The sequence below is a fragment of the Plasmodium berghei genome (genome assembly GCF_900002375.2).
Source record: "Plasmodium berghei ANKA genome assembly, chromosome: 3".
In the NCBI taxonomy this organism is placed as follows: domain Eukaryota; phylum Apicomplexa; class Aconoidasida; order Haemosporida; family Plasmodiidae; genus Plasmodium; species Plasmodium berghei.
In genome coordinates, this window is record NC_036161.2 from 49838 (window position 1) to 67389 (window position 17552).

Below are 17552 nucleotides of genomic sequence, written 5' to 3' on the forward strand. Positions count from 1 at the left end.
CCAAAATAATAAAAAAAAAATCTATAAAATTACTTTACCTTTTTTTTAATTATAATAATTTAATATATATTTATACATATATTTTTATATGCATATGAAAATATAGGATGGCAAAGAATTACGACATATGTTGTAGCATTTCCCATTTTAATTAATTGAAAAAAATTATATAATTATAAATTTAAAATATACATAAAATTGCATCCTCATTTTACTTACAAAATTTATATATATCCTTATATTTCATCTATTACATCTTCATTTCATATTTTATTACAAAAAAGAAAAATAATTATATCCTTTTTCAATTTATAGTATTTCCTATAAATATTACCAAAAATTAACTAGCCAAATTCAAGAAAAAAAAAAAAAATACCTTCTCTTATTTTTAAAAATTTACAAAAAAAATATAAAATTGTATATAGAAAAAATAACACATTTTATTACCAAAATATTATAAGTCCACTCCAAAGAATATTACAAATATACCGTCTATATATCCCATATGTTATACATATTTGTATTATATATGTATTTTTTTTCAATGACCCTATGTTTATTGAATTATTATTTTTAAAAACATTTCAATGCTTTATTATATCTGTTTTTTTTTAATAAAAATAAAACTTTAGACTAAAGTTGCAAAATATATACAAACCAAAAATTAGCTATATAGGAAGTATATATAGTCAAAAACACAAAAATAAAATAATAAAATTAATAATAATTTTTAAAAATAAAAATCTCACATATTATTGACAATACTATAAAACGAAACTCAATTATAATTATATTCTATACTTTTCGTCAATCTACAATGCATATGCGCATTTTTAGTTTATTTATTTGATTATCGATTGGATTTACACATACATGTGCTAACCTGACTCCTAAACTTGCTTATGCTCAGCATTATTATCAGAAAAATCTCTGGTTTTTAATTTTTTTAATAATTCATTTTTATAATATTCTGTTTTTTTTCGTTTAATTTGGTATATTTTTTTTTTATCGGCATCTTCTTCTTCTTCCTCTTCAATATACAATTGCTTAGACACCATTAACTCATCATTATATTCCTTTTTGTCATTCATATTCTGTAAAAAAATAACTCAATATATTGAATAAGTAAAATACACAAACTTAAAATCATTATATTACATACATCAATTTTCTCAAAACTTTTTATTTTATCATGACATACCTTCATTGAGTTTTCCTCTTTTATTTCAAAATCGTCAAATTTGGGATTATTTCTTAAAATTCGAACAAAACCCTGATCATCCCCACATATAATAGTCTGAAAAAGTTGAATAAAAAAAAAAATATTAAAATATTCATACATTATGAAAAGGTTTTTTTTTTATTTTTTATTTATTCTTTATAATATATTACCGTCATGTTATTGTTAGAGGCAAGTACCTCTACAGAATTTCCACACACATTTTCAGAAATATAACTTAAAAATTCGCCATCATTTAATGAAAAAAATAAAAGGGCTCCAAAATCAAGTTTTTCATTATTTATATTTATTTTTAATTTATTATTTTTAATATTCTTATATAAAATATTATTTTTATTTTCACTATTCTTTAATTCCTTATATATTTCAATTTCATCAAATTCATTATTTTTAACATAACCACAATCATTATATTTAAACAAATTTTCATATTTTTTTATTTTTTCAAAAGCATTTGAACTATATAAACATAATATTTCAGTCATTAAGCTGTGGTTGCATAAATCTGGGTCTCTTAACCCTGCATATAATTATTTTACTCATTTTTTAAAAATTTATTATTTCTTATAAAAATAAATAACTCTAAATATTCAAATACATAAAAACCTTTTCACATATATCTTATTTTATATAGATTGAAATTAAAAATTACCTGGCACATATATGGAATACATTTTCCTTAACATAAATGAGTCTAAATCCCAAAATTCGATCAAATCGTTTGATATTGTAAAAAACTTTTTACTTATCTGTAAAAAAAATGTTTGCGCATATGTTGGACTGTTCCATCTTTTGTTTCCATCTTTTTTTCGCATTTTTTCTCACTTCATTGTTGTAGACTTTCCCGTTTATCGGCGATGGGTGCTGAAGGTTCAAAAAACATAAAATAAGTGACAATCTTTTGTTTCAGTTTTTTAAAATAAACTCAATGAAATATGCAAAGCCACAATCATTAACGCGGAAATTTTTTCATATTTTTTTTTACATCGTAGAATACAAAAGCAGTAGGTTGAAATGCATATGTATTTTTCACTTTTTGCCGAGTCTTTTTCAATAAATCGTATATTCGCAATGATGATCCTTCTTGCTTTATCTTAAAAAAAGTAGAATCACAAATTTGTATTTATAATATAAACATTTTTTTAGTAAACTTTACAATATTCATATTTTATAATACTACATATATAAATCAATTTCTTTTACCAAAAGTTTTGAAACAAGAAGTTCAAGGAATTGCATTTCCCTCCTAGGCAAAATGGATATAGTGGTATCCACCTAATTTTCAAAAAAAAAAAAAAAAAAAAAAAAAATACAGGATTGGCACCTGATATATAACCTTAAATTGTTTATCAATTTTTTTTTATAAATAAAATTCACTTTACCAATCTCTCTCCATTTTCTATGTCAAATAAAGCTAAGGGGATTGTGCTATTTATCGGTTGTTTAAACATGGCAACCAGCCCATCAGAAACCCTAAAAAATTATAAAAGTAAAACTCGTCGATAATGATAATATCAAGCTAGCTTTTTAATTTTTTTTTTTATAAAAAATAATTTTAAATTATTGCCATTTTCAAACTAGACAAATAAAAAAGCATTTCTTAATATTTTATTCATTTTCATTTTATTTACCTTATTTCTTGAAATTCTTCTGCAATTTCAAACACTTTCTCATATGTTTTCATATCCCAAAAAGTATACGAATTAGTATTTAAGTTTGCTGCTCCTATTCTCCCATTTGTTTCTATTTTCAAAAAAAAAATATATAGTACCAAACAAATTAAATTAACTAAAATTTATATTATATAATTTATTTCTTCATATATTTATACACATTTTTTAAACTCTTTACCACAAAACTCGAAAAATGCAGGATGACTAAGTATCACTTTTTCTATTAAAAAAAACAAAGTAAATCAATTAATATTTATATATTTTTATTCACTTTTATATACTTCTCATTTTTTTTTATATGAAAAATAATACCAAATAATGTTCCAAGCTCTGAAGAATTTGTCTTTCCAACCTTTAAATCCTGTAAAAAAAATCATTTTTTTTTATTTTCCAAATTTTCATAGATTGTTACTCATTTCCCCATATTAATCATCCTCTATATTTTTATATTACATTATAATTTATTATTTTGCATTGTAAATGAGCAGGAAAGGAAGCATAAGCCACTATCAAAGTATTATTGTATGAATTATATACTATTGTATGAACTACTGAAAATGTATTTGGATTTATTTCACATAAAAATAAACCACTTATTATATCATAAGCTCTTGATATCCCCGAGATTAACAAAACTACAATAACATCTTTTGCTAAAATTATTTCTTTAATTTTTGTTCTTTCATTATTTAATTGATTAAAAGGTAAATTCTCATATATATCAATTATTTTTATAGTTTTATAATTTGAACATATATTCTTTTGTATTATTTTGCTTTTATTTATTTTAGATGATAAACTTTTGGGGATGTTGTTCCCATACTTTTTTCGCTCTCTCATATATTCCAACATTTTTCAAAAAAAAAAATACACACACGTCTACAACCCTTAAATAATTTATTCTTTTTTTTTATAACTTAAAAATCGAATAAATATTTTTTAAAAAAACGATTTCATCTTATCACAGGGGTCCGAAATGTGTAGATATGTTAGAGCAGGAATATATTCATAAACAATTTAAATCTATATAACAAAAATGTAGCAAATCTTTATACAAAAACAAATATAAAATATAGTCAAACAAATTTATAATTTTTTATAATAATATTATACATATACACAATTAAAAATTACAAGTATACAAATGAAAAATAATCAAATAAAAAAAAATACAATATGATATAAACAGTCTACATATAAATATATTTATAGACATTTTTTTTAATAAAATTCATACATTCTTTATAATTGACAAATCATAAACACATGAATGACTCAAATAACCTTTGTAATAAATATCACAATATAAAAGACAATAGGGAAAACAAACCCCCCTATTTAATATAACAATAAACTAGTAACAAAATACATCATTTTTTTTAATTCGGTCTATTCATAAAAATTTAGTAGATAAACAAATATATTTGTAAAATTAATAAGCATTTTTTTTTTTGGTTATTGAAATATCAAGACAGAATATATATTCATATTTATTTTTATTTAAGTTATTACATTTTTGCAATTAATTAATAATAGATATTATTATTCTTTATTCAAGATACTCTCAAAACCTTGCAAATTAAAAAAAAATTATCATAGCCCTTATTTATGTGTATGTACCTTAAAAAATATATTACAAATAAATATCGTAATTTAATTATTCTAAGTAAATATATATTACCTAAAAATATTAATTATTAAAAATATAATTAAACCTTGCTAAGCTTTTGAAATGTAGAATAAAAAATATTTTATTTCACATAAAAAGTTCCCAATTATGAATTATATTTTTATGTACAAATATGACCAGGATAATACTATGAAAAAAAAAAAAAACATAAGCATACTCATTTTATCACATGCCCCCCCACATAAACATAAATGCATATTTTGGTAGAAACGAACTTTCAAAAAAACGAACAAAAAAAATACCCAAAAAATGAACGAACAAAAGAACGAACAAAATAATCAATGCCTGTTTTGAGATTAACTATTAATTTTTATAAAATTGTTTATTACTACTGTAATTTTTTTTTTTTCACATACCCAGATTGTAGTGTGTAAACAAATGACAAACTTCAATTATAACCCAACATATATTAAAGTAAAGAAGCCAAAAAAATGAAGTTATAAATTAATAAGAAAAACAAAATGAATAAATTGTTCTTGGCCATAATATGTTATCTCAAAAGTATAATAATATGGAGTAGTATTCATATAAATGTTTATCCAGTTAATTGTAAATTTATTTATTATTTTAATACAAAAAATATTAAGGGAAAATATTACCCTTTAAAACATAATTTTGTAAAAAATATATGTTTTATAAGCAATTGTAACAATAAAAGTTATGTACAATTATGGAAAAATAGCTACCCAAATAAAAAAAAAAAACAATATAAAAAAAATATCTTTTCTAATTATATCCTCTTCAAAAATATAACTTTGGAAAATGGAATTCAGAGATTAGCCAAAGCTTTTGCACGAAAAAAAAAAAACGAAGAACATTTAGAAAATGAAAAAAATCTAAAAAAAAATTTTGAAACATTTTTAATAATAGACGGGTCCTCTCTTTTATTTAAAAACTATTTTGGTATGCCTTTTCTAAAAAATGAAAATGATATTAATTTAAGTACTATCTATGGATTTACACAATCTTTAAATAAAATTTACAAATTATTTTCTCCATCATATATTGCTATTGTATTTGATTCTAAAACTTCAAATAAAGAAAAACGAGAAATATATGCTCAATATAAAACTTTAAGAAAAAAAAATCCTGAAGAATTATATGACCAACTAAAACTTGTTAGTGAGTTTTGCGATATTATAGGAATCAAAACTATTATTTCTGAAAATGTAGAAAGTGACAATTATATTGCATCTCTTGTCGATCAAATTTATAATACTATTTATACAAATAACGAATTGGCACCTAACCATTATGAAACTGGGCTAATTTCGTTAAATAATGATGAAATCAAAGAAAATAATTTTAGAATTGTTATTGTTTCGAGTGATAAAGATTTACTACAATTACTAGAATACAATGATAATGCTCATAATAATATTGACATATCTGTATGTCAACCAAATCGAAAATATAGAATAGTAAATGCACACACATTTATTCAAGAACATAATATTTATCCAAATCAATATAGTGATTATTTAATTTTAGCTGGAGATAAAACTGATGGAATATCTGGTATACCAAATATTGGTGATAAAACTAGTAAATATTTGTTAAAAGAATATTATAGTATTGATAATATTTTAAAAAATATACACAATTTACCGCCTAAATTGCAAACTATATTTATTAACAATATAGAAAATATTAACATGTTCAGAAAACTTATTAAACTCAAATGCGAAACTAATCAATCTATAAATTTAAGTGAATACAAACAAGTTAATATCAAAAATTTCGAATTATTTCAAAATATTGTAGATAAGTATTCTCTTCATAAGTTGCTCAAAAAAACCGTTATATTGAATCATCCCATGTAGAGCCTATCTAACAATACATCCATATATAATATCCCGTATATTTATTCAATACATATTTTATTCGCATTTCCAAATATTCGAAAATATTTATTTTTTTTCTGTACGTACATATTTTTTTTTCCTTTTTATTTTAATATTCGAATAAATAAGCAAAAATGTCTCTCCCCGTAATATACACATGCATATATCCAATTTTTTTCGATAAATTAATTGTAAATATTTCCACATATTATTTATAATATTTTGGCTTGTCTTTTTCGCTTATTATACGTATAACTCCCCTATAAAAATAAAAATAAAAATACTGTATAAATATTAAAAGCAATATCACGCATATATATATATATATATATATATATATATATATATATATATATATACATACATATATGAATATGCGTACCTTGGTGCAATGTAAATTACCAGCATGATGTGCATACTACATCTTGGTTTTTATTCGTAAAAACAATATCCATTTTTTTCTCAATTTTAATAATTTTATTTAACCTTTTGAATATTTTTTTTATGACTTGCTCAGAAAATTTTCCTTAAATTATGCACACCAATATAATGTGTGCATTTGTTTTTACATTGTCAAAAAGAAGAAAAAAAACGATAAGAATAAAAAAGAAAAAGAAAAATATACACAGTTTACATCCTTTTATGCTCATTGAATCATAAAATGTCTACACAAGAAGACGAAGTGAGACTACTTATCCAAAATCTGCAAAAATGTAATAATACAAATGAATGTATAAATTTCGATTTGGCTAGTACAATTCAAGAATTTTTAAATTCGCTCGATAAAAATTCATTCGAAGATATTGATAAAACAATAAGAGAAAATGAAAAAGATAAAGATTTAATGAACAGCTTTACGTCTGCAGCTATATTTCTTGAAAATTGTGTAAAAATTTTAGGTCTCAAAATTGAGCATTTACACAACTTAGCTCATAATACATTATATAATATATATAAAGAAAATAAAAATAGTAATTCAAATAAAAAACAATTGTTAATAATTGATGAAGAAGAATATTTATATATTAATGAAATCAAAAATTTAAAAAATACAATCACTGAAAATGATATTATAGAAGAAGATTTATTAGTTAAAACAATTCCACTTCCAACATTTTTATTTACAGATCATATAAGAGTCAAAAATAAAACAGAAAATCATAAAAATATAATAAAATATGATGAAAAAGACAATTTTTTAATAAATAAAAAAAAACTTTTAAATGAACCTGATATAGAAAATATTCCTTATATTGATACTCTGGGAAATGAATCTATTAATTCTATCGAAACCAAAATTATGGATTTAAATTCAACAAATAGTTATAAAAATATGGATAATCTAAATCTTATAGATAATAAACAAACAATAGAAATTAGCTCAGTCAACTCATTAAATTTTGACAAACTTTTTTTAGAAAATGATGGAATCATTTTGTTAGATATTAACGATTATAATATATTTATAAATGATGAATATGATTTTACTTTACAAAATAAAAATAGTACAATCTTATTTGAAAAATATGAATTTTTTTCAAGAAATAGTATTTATTTATCAAATAATTTAACCGAATATATACATGAACAAAATACTATCCAACATACATATAAAATAAATAATATTTATGATATTACATCTTTAAGATTATGCACAGATACACTTTTATTTAAAACAGATTTTTATTCATATGATATTGCATTAGATATCATTAAAAATAAAAATTATTTAATTAATAAATTTGAAAGGCAAAAAAAGAAATTATATATTCTTGATGAAACTATTCATAAAGATCATAAATATAATACCATTTATAAACAAAATGCTGATTATTGTGATTATTGTGGTTCTATAATTACATCTATAATAGAGCCAAACGAACCCAACAATCGTTGCATCTATTGTAATAATAACACACAAATAGATAGGAACGAAAAAAATGGATTATATAAAAAACTTCCAGGATATTATAACTTAAGTTGTTATAATATTACAGAAACTGAAGATTTTCTTACATATATGCAACCAAATAAAATCATAGACATTATTATGAAAAACGAAATAAATGATATTAATTTAGATTCAAATAGTACAACAAATAAATTTGAAGAAAATATAATAGATCCTATTTTTCATCAAAATAATGATTTTACTGATAAAGGAGATAATTACAGATTGTCAAACGATCAAAAATTATTTAGACAAATAAAAATACCATCTTTATATATACAAAAATTAGGTTTAAATATAGACTACTATTATTTAGAACCACTAATATATAATTTAATAAAAAATCTAAAAAAAGAAAAAAATGTAGATCGTTTTTTTTCCATAAATTTTTATGATCATAATGAAAATTATGATATAGAAATATTAAAAGATGATTATTATCACGAAATAAAAGATGAACAAAATAAAACAATACAAGAAACATTAAATATGGACACATTTATTAATATTAAATCCATAGATAATCATGTTAAGAATTTTCCTACATCTATTCTTAAAAAAACGGATTCTAATACCTCCTTGGTTTTTTCCTTTGAAGACAAAATACAAGACAGGTTAAGACCCCAATTCTCATTTCTACTCCACTTTTACTTCCATTTCTACTCCACTTTTACTTCCACTTCTATCCCCACTTTATTAAAAAACATAAACCTTAACATTTCATTTCCCAATTTCCAGAGTAAATGCATGGAGTAATTTTCTTGAAGAAAAACTCGTGATATTAAAAAGACAACCACAATATAATGTAGAATATTATAAAAAAAAAATTCTCAAATATATTATTAACAATGGTGATAACATATATTTTCCAGATCTTATAAAGAATGATGAAAAATATCAGATATATAGAAACTTTTTAACAACATTAATGTTAATAAATACAAACAAATTAAATATTTCCGAAATAGATCAACAAAAACATTCAAATAATATTACCAATTATCAAATTAACATAAAAAATATTAACGTTAATGAATATATGAATATTTCCAGTGCTTTTGATAATACGAAATTTACTATAAATGATAAAAAAAGAAAAATAACTGAAAAATCTGATAATATAGACAATTCTTTTCATTTAGAAAAAAAAAATCATATTTAATTTAGATCATGAATATTAATCATATTCATTCCTAATTTTCATTTTCATTTATTTTTTGATAAATCTGTGAATTATAGTTATCAAATATATGAACAAAAAAAAAATCAAGTAAAAAAATATGTAACATAATTGTTATCGCAAAGATTTTAACGAAATACATTCGAAATGAAAAAAAATATTCCCAAATAGGGAACAGGAACATAGATTCTTAAAATATAAAATGTACAAATAACAAAAAAAGGTAAAAAGAAATGATGAAGCTAAGAAATTTGAAAATCAAAACAAATAAAATAATCCAACAATATGCAATAATGCTTTGATCAACAAAATTTTAGCATATCTATTCAACAGTCTCTAAAAAAAAATATTCAACAAAAACTCTGAACTTTATGTTTTTTTTTTTTTTTTCTAAAAAACGGACATATTCACACACATAATAAATGTGTGTTTATTTTGTAGATCCATAACTTCTATAATTGAAAAAAATATAATATTATTTTTTTCAAAAATTTAAAAATATGAAAATAACTAAATTGTGAATATATATAATTATTATTTAATATGTAATCTAAATTTAAACATTTTTGCTTATATTCTGAAATAAAAAAAAAATTATTTTGTAAATAGCAAAGATTAGGATTATATATAAATTTAAACTTCTCATAAGGCTTGATATATCTTTTTCCAAACATTTCATTTATTTTAACATTTTCAAAATTTATAATTTTAGAGAAAAAATAAATTATATTCCTTAATACCCAACTAAAGTCATTAATCATTTTCTTAAATAATATTTTTAAAATTCTAAAAATGCCTATAACATTACATGCACTATGTTCATCTGTAGACAACTTAAAATATATTTCTAAAATAAATTCTAAAGATTCTAAATTATTATTTTCGAAAAATAAAGCTTTATAATATAAAAGTTCATGATTATTTTCATCTGAAAATTTGGTTAAAAGTTGAAGTTCTTTTATTTTACTTTTAATTGTAAAATTATCACCATATTTATATTTTTTAATTAAATTAATTGTTGCTTTTTTATATCCATAAAATGATGAATATATATCATAATATTGTTTACATACATCACAATTATCAGAAAAACTTTGTATTTCGTTAAATATTTTAGATGAATATTTCTTTTTGTAATTATATATCTCTTTTGCATCATTATCATAAAGCAACATATAATATCTATAAAATTCAGAATCATATAAATTTTTTATATTCTTATTTTTTTTTCCATTTTTAAAAAAATAACGATCATCATTTTCATATATATTATTTTTTCCAATATTATAAATTTTATTTTTATTTAATTTTTTTAAATTATTTATTTCTTTATCTTCAAAAAGTTTAATTTGATAATATGACATAGGTTTGTAATAACAATGCAAAAATTCACTTAATCTAAAATATTCCATTATTTCTTTTTTTATGTTTTCAATTTTTTTTATTTTTTCAAAAATTGTTTTCCCATTTTTCATTTCCTTTAATATTATATCATCATATTTTTCAAATAATTCAATCGGTTTATATGATTCAATATGTTCTTTTAAAATATTTGGATATTCATTAATTCTTGATTTTTTTCCATTTTTGTATTCTTTACGATTATCTGTTAATTCATTTCTTAAACTTTGACACATTCGAAAATGTTCTAAACTACCATTCAAAACACTACAATATTTTAACAAAGATTTAATATATATTTGTTCATTCTTTTTTAAAAATCTATATTTAACCTCCTTTTCTTTCTTATATATTTTTTTTATAACTTCACCAAAATTATGTCCTTTATTTTGTTCGTTTTCAATACTTGCTTTATATTCTTTTAAAATATTCTCAATTCTGTTATATTTTTCTAAAAATTTTTTCATTGTATTTTTTTTTAAACCCCATAACATAGATGCATTCACATTATTTGAATGATCACCTAACTCTGATAAAATTATAGATAATAACAATGCACTTGTATAATCCTTAAATTTGTAATTATGTTTTAACAATTTCAACAAAGCATGTACATGGTCGTTAAACATTCCAATAAAATGAAGTGGCTTTAAAGTTATTTCACATTTTTCATCAAAACTTTTATATTTTGAATCTATCCCTTTTAATATTAATATATTTTTATTATATAAAGAAATAATATTCCCATTTTTTGCAGATTTTGAATAATACTTATATGAATTTTTTAAATTATTTGCTACATCATTAGGATCATAATCCTTTAGTTTTATTCCTATATCACTTCCTGAATAATAATGTCCAATTAACATTTGGGAAATATTATCCCCTTTATCTGCTGCTTTTTTTAAATATGTTCCTGCTAATTTTATATCTTTTTCTGTTCCTAATCCAAACTTATATATATTATATTTTGCTAATAAATTTTCTATACTTTCTTCATTATTTTTTGTTGCTTTGTAAAAATATTTTTCAGCATTTTTCATTAAATTATCAATTTTTTTACCAAGTTCATTCATATATTCATTTATCATATCCTCCTCTGAATTACTAATTCCATTTGCTCGTGTTACATTTCCAATCTCATTTTTTACACCTATCATTACTTGCGGTTCAGAAATTGGTCTATTTATTGGTTCCCCATTTCCTACACTTTGATAATTAAATGGTGAACTACTTACATTGTTTGATTCACCATTAGCCATATTGTTTGGAGTTGAATATGTTTCAACATTAGAACCAGATGCAGAACCCCCAAAATATCCTACCCAAGTATTTATATTAGGATAAACAATATATTCTTCCTGATTTTCAAACTTATCATTATCCTTACTTTTATTCATTCCATTTTTATCATCATCCTTTTTTTCTTTTTTTTTTTCATCCATTTTTTTTTCTATCCTTATTTGTTTAATTAATTCGCTTTTGTCCATCGATTTAGCAATTTCTTCTTTTTTAGATAATCTTTTGTATTCATCTAAAAATATATACCCAGAAGAAAGTGCAGATGCATTGTCGCCCTGATCTGCTGCCATTTTCCAGAAATCAAGAGCTTTCATTTCATTCCTTTCAATTCCAATATTATCATTTCCAAAATAATAAATTTCACCCAATGCTGCTAAAGCATATGTATTTCTATTGTCTGCTAATTTTGAAAAATATTCAAATAAGTTCCTATTTTCTTCTCCATGATTTATTAATATATGTTTATGATTTTCATGAATATATTCTTGATATATTCCACTTTCAATACCACTAGAATATTTTAAGGAATCTACAACCCCCCCTAATATATTTCGTAACAAATAATTACAAGATGTTAAAAAAGGAGATATATTGTTTTTTATATAACTATGTTTATAATCTTTTTTATCATATATATAATCAAAATATTCTTTTAAATATATATTACTGTTATATTCATTTTTATATTTTATTCGAAGTATATTATTAGTATATGCCAATTTACTAAATATGTCATTTTTTGTTGATCCTAATGAATAAGATATTATTTTTGATTTTATATTATCTATTTTATTTGGAATTATTCTATTTTTATTTGATAAAAATTCATCAATTTTAATTTTATCATTATTATTTTTATAATAAATATAAAAAAAATTATTTATAATATTACTATTTTCTAAAAGGTTATCGCTCATTTCAGTGGATGTTAAAGCCATAGAATTATTGACAAATGCTGGAAAATTTATATGATATAAAATTCCACTTAAAAAATTACATAATCCATCATTACCTTTCATTATAAGTTTTATTGCATATTCTATATTTCTTGGAAATCCATAAGGGAACTTTAATTTACCGTTATTGTCATTTATTCCTATCAAATATAAAAATCCTAAAACACAAATTGATTCGTTCCTTAATTTATCTACATATTCATTTTTTAGCAATTTCAATTGGTCATGAATTATATCTTTTGTTAATTTAGCAACTGGTGTTTGACGATTTAATTCTATTCCTCCATATATGTCATTATTCTCAAACCCCTCATAATTATTACTTTTATATTTTTCTTTTTCTTTCAAATCAGATGTATTATCACCAAATAATAAAATGTTATTTGCAATTTTATTTATATCATTCATATGATTTACATTAAATAAAGGTCCTTTCCATTTACCATTTTGTTTACCAACATTATTATTCGTTACACTTTTTTTTAAAAATATATTTTTACAATCTTTACTACAAATTAATCTATTATCATAAAAATTTTGTCCTTTATAATTTATTATTACTTTAAGATAATCATGTATTTCTTTAAAATTTTGTTTTTTTTTCAAATTTATATGATTCAACATATAAAATATATCTTTTATTGGATTAAAAATTAATGGAATTTGTTTATTTGGATTCTTTTTATTTATTATAAAACCATCTCTAAGCTCGTATAAATCTCTATAATCACTTATTTCATCTTTTTCTTTATCAAATTCAAAATTAAATAATTTATTTAAATTTTTAAAAAAAAAATCATTTTCTTCATTATATTCGTTATTTACATCATTGTTAAAATAATTTATTTTATTTTTATTTTCATTATAGAAACTATTATTTCCTTCATATTTTATATCATCTATTTTTTGGTCATTTGTTTCCAATTTTTTTTTTTTATAATTCTTATTTATTTCATTATCTTTCAAATATTCTTTTTTTTTACTATCCAAATTGAAATAATCACTATTATTTTTATTTATTTTAGAATTTATTTCATTTTTTTTTAATTTCTTGTTCTCTGTCTTTTCCTTCTTTTGAAATTCTTCATAGTATACTGCATGTACATCATTTATAATATCTATGAACAATTTAGAAATATTTGAAAATAATAATTCAATTTCTGCATTAACATAATCTAAAATAACATCCTCCTCAACTCCATTATATTTATACAAAATTAAACTCTTATTATATTTTCCTATTTTCTTATAAATATCACAATTTTTATCAAAAATTATATTTTTCCATATTGACAACTTGATATTTTTCATATATTTATTCGATAAACTTTTGTTCGAGTTTAAAAAATATGAATATATAAATTCACTGAAAATTTCGCTATCATACATATAATGTGGATAATTTCTTTTCGAACTATTTATAATATATATATATTTATTATATTTTTCTAAAATGTGTAAAAATGAAATTTTATTTAAATTAATATAAAATATGGACTGTTCAGAATTCGAGCCATTTAGTATAAAATTATAAAAATATTTATAGCTATATATTTTTTTTTTATGACTGTTCATATTTTTTTTATCAATATAAAATACAAAATAGTTTTTATTAAATCCCTCAATTATTTTTATAAAACTATGCCATTTAAATATTGAGAAAATTAAATGTTTTTTAAAAACGAGTTCATCAATTTCTCCATTTTTTCTATTATACATTTTTATCAACATATTATTATTTTTTATTATATTTATTAATAACCACAATTGGTCATATATATCTATACTTATTTTTGTATGTAGAGAATATTCTTCTAAAATATTATAAAAGTCATATTTTTTTCTGTTTACATTTCTTAGTATTAAAGTATCAATAATGTTATCATATTTTTGAATTTCATTTTGAAAATATTCCATATAATTTTTATATTTATAAGAAATGCTTTTCTTATTTTTGTCATTTATCTCATTATCTTCGGAATTTGCATACACAGAGGCTATTTCTTCATTTTTGGCTAGTTTCACTTTTTTATAATTCCTATCTTTTCTTTTCTCATCATTTTTATTCCCCTTTTCACCACCACCCCAAAAATCGCTTCCTTTTTCATTCGTTATATATTCACATTTTATAGATATCAGAAAAAATAAAATTATTAAAGCAACACAAAAAACATTTTTAATCATATTTTCTTTCCTTAAAAAAAAAAAAGTGTTAAAAGAAGGGGAACAGACAAACCATATATATAAAATATAAAATATCAAAACAAACAAGTTTAGTGATAAATCTATCACGAACTTGAAAAAGACTATAAAACGGGGTGTAACCACAAAATTGTTTTTATTCTTCTCAAAAATCAAAAAAATAAAAATTAATAATCATAAAAAAAGCAAATCCAAGTACTTTGTTAAACATGCATATAAACAAATGAAATTCCTTAAATTTGTCTATTCCCTTTCGTCTTTTTTTCACTTTTATTTTATATTATAAATTCATTTCATATGAATATATAAGATCATATTGGCATTCTTTAATATATATATGAAAAGCAAATTTTATATCAAACTTATTTACATATATATATATAATCCAAGAACAATATTCAAAATATCCTATTCCCCAATTAGCTCTTTTATATACAAAAAAAATATAAATAATGTGCTACAAAAATTAACACAAATATATGTATAGGCATGCAAATATTATAATAAAAAATTAAGGAAAAATAAAAAAAATATATATATATATATTTCTCTTTATTCGTTAATTATTCCTCCTTTCAATTTTATTTAAAATATTGTTTACTAAAAAAAAAAAGAAGATTTAAGGATAAATTATTAAAATAAAACACATTTTAATTTATAAAATTAGTATTTTGTATGCATATATTATACATTTTCCATTTTTATATCTCAGCATAAGAATTACTACATTAGTGTATATGTAATATATAAATATTTCAACATAAAAATTGGAGATTACATTTTACATTTGATGGATATTCGGAAAAATATAATATCTATACATAATAACATTATATATATGCACAATGCATAAAAATATAAAGTACGTATTTATATATTTTATTCAAATATATAATATTTTAACTCGCACTATTTATTTACTTATTTTTGTAACTGAGAAAAAAATTAAATATTTATTTTTTCATATTTTTTATGACAAATCTGAATAAATATATATTTATTTTATCCCTTAAAAAAATGCATACACACTACAAATTTTAAAACACAACTTAATGTCAGAAAAAAAATATGTTTGTATAAAAATAGGTGAATATATTTAAGTCTCAAACTTGTTTACATGCATATATATAATGTACATCATAATTATCAAAATTAAGACAATTTTTAACTAACAAAAATATATTTGTAAAATATACTATACTCAAAAATTAAAAAATAATAAAATATAAATAGCCTTTTTCGTTTTCTTTTGGTAAAATATTAGTATGTGATTATTTTATTCAATCAGTTTCCTTTTCCTTTATCACTTTTCATATTTACTATTTTTATTTCATTTTTTTCATAAAAATGAAAAACAAAAAATAATGAACTATCCAAGTTTTCATATAATACAGTTTTCTCATATATTTTGGGTAAAACACATTCTTATCAGTTTTAAATTTGTTATCAAATTATTTACCTCCCATCAAAAAACAGTATAAAACATTTTACCCATTTAAAATATATTCCTTATGCACAATATGATATATCTACAAACAAGTTTGTATTCTTGTTATATACCTTTATTATATTTATAGATATATAAAAGTAACAAGTTTGTTTTTTTTACTTTTTATTTTTTTATTAAAAAAAATTCTATGACTATACCAAACAACTCCTGTAATCTTTCCTAATTATAGAAAAATGATAAATGATAGCTATTTGTTATTTTTCCAATAATATTTTTTTTCTTTAAAAAAAAACAAAATATAAATATACCAATTTGTTATATAATACCCATCAAACCAATTAATTGAATGTGTGCTTTTAACTTATTTTTTTTTTTTAACAATTTAATAAATATATTTAACTGAATTGTAATATTATTTTGTTCGTACATCCGAAATTAAAAAATTTAAGTTAAAACTTTGAATTTGCGCACTCGCAGTAAAATAAAACTAAATAATAAAAATAAAACAATTGAAAAAAATGTTAATAAAACATTAATAGTAATTAAGAAAAATATTATTTTAACAAAATATATCAACTTTTAAATTCGATATTATTTTTCTTTCCCCCACATATAAATTATTCATCGATTTTATTCTGATATATATTTTTATTTAATGTTTGC

General features: G+C 20.5%; 4 protein-coding genes across 4 annotated transcripts; 2 read left to right on the plus strand and 2 right to left on the minus strand.

Annotated features, from left to right (window-relative positions):
• Window positions 1-890: 890 nt before the first annotated feature.
• On the minus strand, window positions 891-3765 carry PBANKA_0301600 (conserved Plasmodium protein, unknown function; the record flags this gene model as incomplete). The annotated part of the gene is made up of 12 exons (XM_034565975.1): window positions 891-1094; window positions 1202-1297; window positions 1393-1760; window positions 1893-1989; window positions 2066-2104; window positions 2226-2333; window positions 2444-2515; window positions 2623-2713; window positions 2872-2983; window positions 3092-3133; window positions 3226-3274; window positions 3367-3765. The coding sequence occupies 12 exons, from the start codon at window positions 3763-3765 to the stop codon at window positions 891-893; spliced, it is 1677 nt and encodes a 558-aa protein (XP_034419900.1).
• Window positions 3766-5064: 1299 nt separating this feature from the next.
• Window positions 5065-6426, plus strand: PBANKA_0301700 (5'-3' exonuclease, putative; the record flags this gene model as incomplete). The annotated part of the gene is made up of 1 exon (XM_034565986.1): window positions 5065-6426. The coding sequence occupies one exon, from the start codon at window positions 5065-5067 to the stop codon at window positions 6424-6426; it is 1362 nt and encodes a 453-aa protein (XP_034419901.1).
• A 682-nt stretch (window positions 6427-7108) lies between these two features.
• Window positions 7109-9560, plus strand: PBANKA_0301800 (condensin-2 complex subunit H2, putative; the record flags this gene model as incomplete). The annotated part of the gene is made up of 2 exons (XM_034565997.1): window positions 7109-9012; window positions 9137-9560. 2 exons carry the CDS (start codon window positions 7109-7111, stop codon window positions 9558-9560), a joined length of 2328 nt encoding a protein of 775 aa, XP_034419902.1.
• A 470-nt stretch (window positions 9561-10030) lies between these two features.
• On the minus strand, window positions 10031-15421 carry PBANKA_0301900 (Sel1 repeat-containing protein, putative; the record flags this gene model as incomplete). The annotated part of the gene is made up of 1 exon (XM_034566008.1): window positions 10031-15421. One exon carries the CDS (start codon window positions 15419-15421, stop codon window positions 10031-10033), a length of 5391 nt encoding a protein of 1796 aa, XP_034419903.1.
• Window positions 15422-17552: the final 2131 nt, after the last annotated feature.